This window comes from Crocuta crocuta, unplaced genomic scaffold, assembly GCF_008692635.1.
Source record: "Crocuta crocuta isolate KB4526 unplaced genomic scaffold, BGI_CrCroc_1.0 scaffold13, whole genome shotgun sequence".
NCBI classification, from domain to species: Eukaryota; Metazoa; Chordata; class Mammalia; order Carnivora; family Hyaenidae; genus Crocuta; species Crocuta crocuta.
This window is the reverse complement of record NW_027530007.1, coordinates 7,105,232-7,111,115: the sequence shown is the minus strand read 5'-3', so window position 1 is coordinate 7,111,115 and position 5,884 is coordinate 7,105,232. Positions and strand designations below refer to the sequence as shown.

General features: G+C 64.7%; 1 protein-coding gene across 1 annotated transcript in view; it reads left to right on the top strand.

The window, feature by feature from the left end:
• Window positions 1–5,884, top strand: part of TP73 (tumor protein p73) — a 45,284-nt gene that overhangs the window by 36,722 nt on the left and 2,678 nt on the right. Inside the window, 3 exon segments of the mRNA XM_077763888.1 lie at window positions 3,156–3,342; window positions 3,708–3,823; window positions 5,529–5,638. Coding sequence (XP_077620014.1) covers window positions 3,156–3,342; window positions 3,708–3,823; window positions 5,529–5,638 — 413 coding nt within the window.

Here is a 5,884-nt window from a genome sequence, read left to right as displayed (position 1 = left end):
GGGTACCACGGACAGCTCCCCGCGGCTCCTCCCGGGGGCGGGACGCCGTCCTCCGCGCCCTCCGTCCCCCCACCCCCACCCCGCGCCGGCCACGTGTCCCTGCGTTTTCCCGGGACCTCCGGCGGCGCCCTGACACGGGGAGCACCCCCGGGGGCCCCATCCCCGACTGCGGGCCACGCGCCCGTGCGTTCTCCCTGGATCTCGGGGCCTCGGGCCGTTGCCCGGACGCGGACACCGCAGGGGCGCCCCCANCCCAGGGCGGGCTGGGCGCGGCGGGCGCTGCCAGCTCGGGCTTCGAAGCCCTGTCCCACCGTCAGGACGCGGCTGCGGGCTGCACCTGAGCCCCGCTCCGTCCACCTGGCCCTTGGGGGGCCCGCGGAGGAAGCAGAGGCCAGAGCACTGGCGGATGGGAGCCCGTGGGGGTCTCCCGGGGGAGGGGACTGGACGGCCTGCTCACAGAGGGGCCGGGAGCCACACCACCCGGAAGTGACCCTGCACACTAGTCCCTGGTAGACCGTCCACGGGTGTTAAACGTAGTCGGTCACCGGGCCCCTCCAAGCCTCGGAGGGGTCTGTCCAGTGGTTTACTGCAGCCTCGCTGACAAGCCGCAGAGCCAGACCTGGGACCTGGGGGCCAAGCCTCAAAGGCCATTCTCCTCGTGCCACTCACCGTGGCTGTGACCTGCCCCAGGCCAGGCCTGTTTCTCAGCGCGCCTGTCCACCGTCCCCTCTCAGGGACTAGGCAGGCCCTTCTCGGAGGGGCTTCTGCATGCCCCCTCCCCGTCCCAGGTCACCTCACTCACTGGACACCTCTGCAGGGAAGGCCCCCAGCTGCTGCAGAAGGGCCCGCTCCTACTGGTCACCAGCTGAGGCTGGCGGGCGCCGAGGGCTGCATGGCTTTCAGGTGGAAGCCTCCAGTAAGTCCAGATGCTTCTGAAGGTTGAAGGGCCTCACATCGGTTTTCTTTAGTGATTCTAGAGCCTGGAAAACAATAGGTACTCAGCAAAAGCTTGCCGCATGGATGGCTCTCTGGATCTTGGTTTCCCCCGTCACTAGTTGTGTTCAGGTCCCTGCAGGCCAGCCGAAGCTCACCATGCCCTGTGGGGCCCTCCTCCACCAGGAAGACCCCCTGGGTGGTGGCTCCAATGCTGAGCCTCTCGAAGGGCCGCCAGGATGCTTGCCAGCCAGTTCCCTGCCTGAAACTACACTTGTCTGAGAGCGGGGACCAGTTCTGAAGCCTCGCTGCGGGTGGGCAACAGAGCCGGTGCTGAACGTGCTGGTGTTTGCTTTGGGCGGGTGGGCTGCTGCTGTCCCGGGCAAGGGCACCCAGCTTGCCCCCAAGGGGGTGATTTGGGGAGCAAAGGGGCAGCATTTGTACTGATGGGGACATCGGAGGTCAGCAGTCTCCCGCTGGGAAGCAGGACTGAGCCCCACAACAAGCAGGCTGTCCCCTATTCCCTGAGCCCTGTTTTCTGCTCTTCCTAACAGGGNCTGTGTGTGCTCATCCTTCCCTGCACTCTAAACAGGTCTGGGGACTCTGCTTCCTGCCAGAGGTGGGGTCCCAGGTATGGGATGGCAGGCTGCACTGGGCTCCGGGGACCCTGGTGAATGGGATACCCATGGGGGGGGCACCATTGGCATCCAGCTCCCTCCCGTGATGGGGGTGTGAGGGGCAGGTACTGAGTTTAGAGCCAAATGAAAGTTGAACAAAGTCCAACAGCCCAAGGATGCCGGTAGGGAGTCCCCTTGAACTCTACCCCAGGGATGGGCAAGTGCTTCTGGGAGGGGCCCCGGCCAGCTCATCGGGGGAAAGTGGGCTCACACTGTGGGGCCAAGGGCGCTGAGGGCACGGTGACCCCTGCCCGTGGGCTCTGGGTAAGCTCCAGCTCCCCGTTTCCCACCCCTTGCTTTTTGTATACTTGGAGTTGCTACAGGTCCATTGTGTCCCTTGGTGGCAAGAGAGGGAGCTCTGGAGGCCAGCGGGGGCCTTACCGTTGCAGAGCGAGGGTTTCGGGGCCCCACAGCTTCCTTGGCGGGGGGGCGGGGGGGCGGCGGCTGAGACCCGCTCCTTCTCTGGCTCTGCCAGCAGCTCTGTGTCCTGCCTCAGCTGCCCTGACTCTAGCACGATGGGTGCACTTCCCGCTGTGAACCGCGAGCCCCAGCCTGTGGCCCCCAGTCCGCAGTGGGGGCCGGACCCTGGCTCGGCGCCCCTCTGAAGCGGTGTCTCCTGGTACAGTAGTTTCTCTGACTGTGCCATGGTGGGTGCGATGGGCACTCTCCAGCTTCGTGGCTGGGGTAACTCCAGGTCACGGGCTTTGACCGGGGGCAGAGAGGTCGCGGGGTGGGGCCAGGAGCCTGAGACCAGGAACACTGCCCCCGGGGGAAGGAGGCATGAGGAGCCCCAGATGGCTTCCAAGAAGCCGGTCACCTTGGAAGCCAGCGGGAACGCCCGTGGTCACCAGCAAGGGTCCCCTGCGAACTCACGAGAGCAGACCGAGGTCCTCAGGTGGGCGACCTGGTCCCCCGGGCGCTGGCTCCGGAGGTCGCTGCTGGGCTCGGGAAGAGCTTCACCTGACCCTCCCTAGGACGGGGTCCCCGGGCTGCAGGTACTGGGGCTTTGAGGTCAGAAGGGCCCCCACCCCAGTGGCCCACAACACACTGCAGAGCTCAGCCCCTCAGACTATGTTCTGTGGAGCTCCTTCCCGAAGCTTGAGTGCAAGGGGCACCCGGCCCTTCTCAAAATGACACGATTATCACCAAAATGCCAGAAAAGCCAAACTTCAGGCTTTTAAAACCTGAGATACTGTGCTGTGCACCCCCTGACTCAAACCACTGGGTTCTGGGGGCTTAAGGTTGACAGCGATGGGGCGGGGAGCCGGGCTTGACAGGGCACACCTGCTCCCAGCCCCCCACCCTCCAGCAGCAGGTCACTTCCCTGGACTTGCCTGTCCTCACCCATGAGATGGACGTAATGTTAACGTTCATCAAACCTCTCCAGCCAGTGATGTCGGGAGAGAAAGCCCCTCTGCTCTCCCTGTGCCCGAACTCGCCGGGTGCTGCCGAGTGGGTGAGGGGATGCTGGGGGGGGGCGAGAATCCTGGCTGGGGATGGGGTGCAGCCGAGCGGGGCCTCAATCCTGCCCTCAACCCCCACCAGTACTCCCCGCTGCTGAAGAAGCTTTACTGCCAAATCGCCAAGACGTGCCCCATCCAGGTCAAGGTGTCCACCCCGCCACCCCCCGGCACCGTCGTCCGGGCCATGCCCGTCTACAAGAAGGCAGAGCATGTGACGGAGGTGGTGAAGCGCTGCCCCAACCATGAGCTCGGGCGAGACTTCAATGAAGGTGAGGCCTCCAGCCCCGTGCCCAGCGGCTGGGCACCTCGGGCACCCCCAGAGGGAAGGGGGGCTGGCCTCAGGCGTCCGCACTGGGAAACCGCAGGGGATGATGACGGGGGACCAGCACGTCCCCTCCCCAGCCCCTCTTCCTAGCCGTACCTGGGGCCTGGGGTGCGGGTGCCCAGGGGACAGTGGGCAGCGGGGATGCTGGGCCAGGCACCCTGAGGGCACCGGGGCTGCCCGCCGGCCTGAGCCCCTCCTGCGAGGCTGGTGGGGCTGGCCTTCGTGGTCTCCAGTCTGCTGCGATGTGCCCAGCCCAGGGTGGCCAGACCCCAGCGGGCGGCCCCCTGAGGCAGTGTCCCCTCCCGGCAGGACAGTCTGCTCCGGCCAGCCACCTCATCCGCGTGGAGGGTAACAATCTCTCACAGTACGTGGACGACCCTGTCACAGGCAGGCAGAGCGTCATGGTCCCCTACGAGCCCCCGCAGGTAGGTGGGGGCCCCTGCGTTAGCCACGGGGTGGGACCCCGTCACAGCACTCCTGTCGTTGCAGATGGCCAGCCCACTGTCCCCAGAGTGAAGTCTTGCCTCAGAGCAACTTCCTCACCCTCCCACCCCGGCCCCCCAGGCACCAGGCAGGAGATCGCTTCTGGTCTGGGCTGGGAAGAGAGGTTGGGCGGTGCGTACAGGGCTGGAGGTGAGGGATGAGGCCCGAGGAGGGCGGTGGGCGGAGTGGAGAGCCATGGGTGGGGCTCTGCTATGACCCGAAGGCAGCGGAAGGTTCTGGAAGGTTCTGGGGCCGACTTGAGGGCCCAGCCAGAGTGAGAAGCTGGGGGTGGAGCCAGGCGGGGGGGCAGGCTGAGCAGTGGTGGTGGGGTGGGGGTGGGCCATGCTTCCATGGGGGAAGGGCCACAGTGAGCCCCCACCTTTCCTCTACCTGGCTCTGACCCCTAGACTCCCAAAGCTGTGATCAGTTCCCCAGACCCCCAGGCCCCAGCCCAGCACCCAGCCCCTCAGACCCCCAGGCCCCTAGGAAGGGGTGTGACCACCCTGCCCTCCCTCCTTCCCTTGCGCTACTTCACCTGTCAGGAAAGCGGGGCTCTCCTGCCCCCTGGTGGCTTCTGTGTGCCAGCAGTTTGGTGAAAGGCCAGGATTGCCTGAGCCGGTGACTGAGTTGTATATCCTGACCCAGGGGGACCAGGACACCTGCCCATTCTGTGGTCCTGGGCTCATGCCTCAGCTAGCCACAGACTCCCTGGGGAATGGACACGTGCTGGAGATGGGGGTCCACTCAGGTGGCTCTGGCTCCCTCCCTCCGCCAGAGCAGGTGCCATGCACCTTTCTGTCCAGAAGAGCTACAGCATGCAGAACACAGCTTAGTGCCCACAGGGACCTGTGCACGTGCCCATGCCCGTCCGCAGCCAGCCTCCAGGGCTTGACCTCCGATCTGTGTTAGGGGAGGTGGTCAGGGCAGCCAGACCACAGAACTCTGAGCCTCCAAGAGCCAACTCAGAGCATGGTACTCAGTGTAGTCCATGAACGGGTGGACAGATGGATGGGTGGGCGGGTTGGATAGAGAGGTGTCAGTGGATGAGTGGATGGAGATGGTTGGTTGGATGGACGGATGGATGGATGGACGGACGGATGGATGGACGGACGGATGGACGGACGGACGGATGGATGGATGGATGGAGGTGGGTGAGTGCATCCAGGTGAATGGCTGGATGGCTGGTTGGAAGGTAGGTAGATGGAGGTGGATGAATGGATGGATGGGTGGATGAATAGATGAGTAGGTAGGTGGATGGATGGATGGGTAGATGGGTGGGTGGGAGTGTGGATGGATGGACAGACGGATGGAGGTAGGTGAGTGCATGCAGGTGAATGGGCTGCCTGGATGGGTGGGTGGAGAGAAGGTAGATGGATGGAAGTAGATAGTTTGGATGGACGGATGGAGCTGGGTGAGTGCATCCAGGTGAATGCCTGGATGGCTGGTTGGAAGGTAGATGGTTGGAAGTAGATGGATGGGCGCATGGGTGGGTGGATGGATGGATGGATGCCAGAGGACCACAGTGCTGGGGGCTGCCTCTCCCCCATGCCCACCGAGAGCCAGGACCTGGCCCAGAAGCCCCCACCTCTGCAGGCTGGAGCCTTCGTGCTGACAGCACCGTCCCCTCCCCACCTCTCCTGTGTGTAGGTGGGGACAGAATTCACCACCATCCTCTACAATTTCATGTGCAACAGCAGCTGTGTGGGGGGCATGAACCGGAGGCCGATCCTCATCATCATCACCCTGGAGACCCGGGAGTGAGTCCGCTGGGCATGCGGGGGTGGGGGGAGGGGTGGACGGGACTTAGGGCGGGTTTGCTGGGGGGCTCAGTGTGAAGGGGTGTGAAGACGGGGCAGGGTGAGGAATGGCGCTAGCGCTGGAGGCAAGTTTCCGAAGGGGGGGCTCCCCCACCCCCCAGACCGCAAAGCTACTTGAGCAGGGCCTGAGATTTGGGGGACCGCAGGGGACCGGGTGACCCAGAGCGGGGCTGGGTGCTTAGCCCT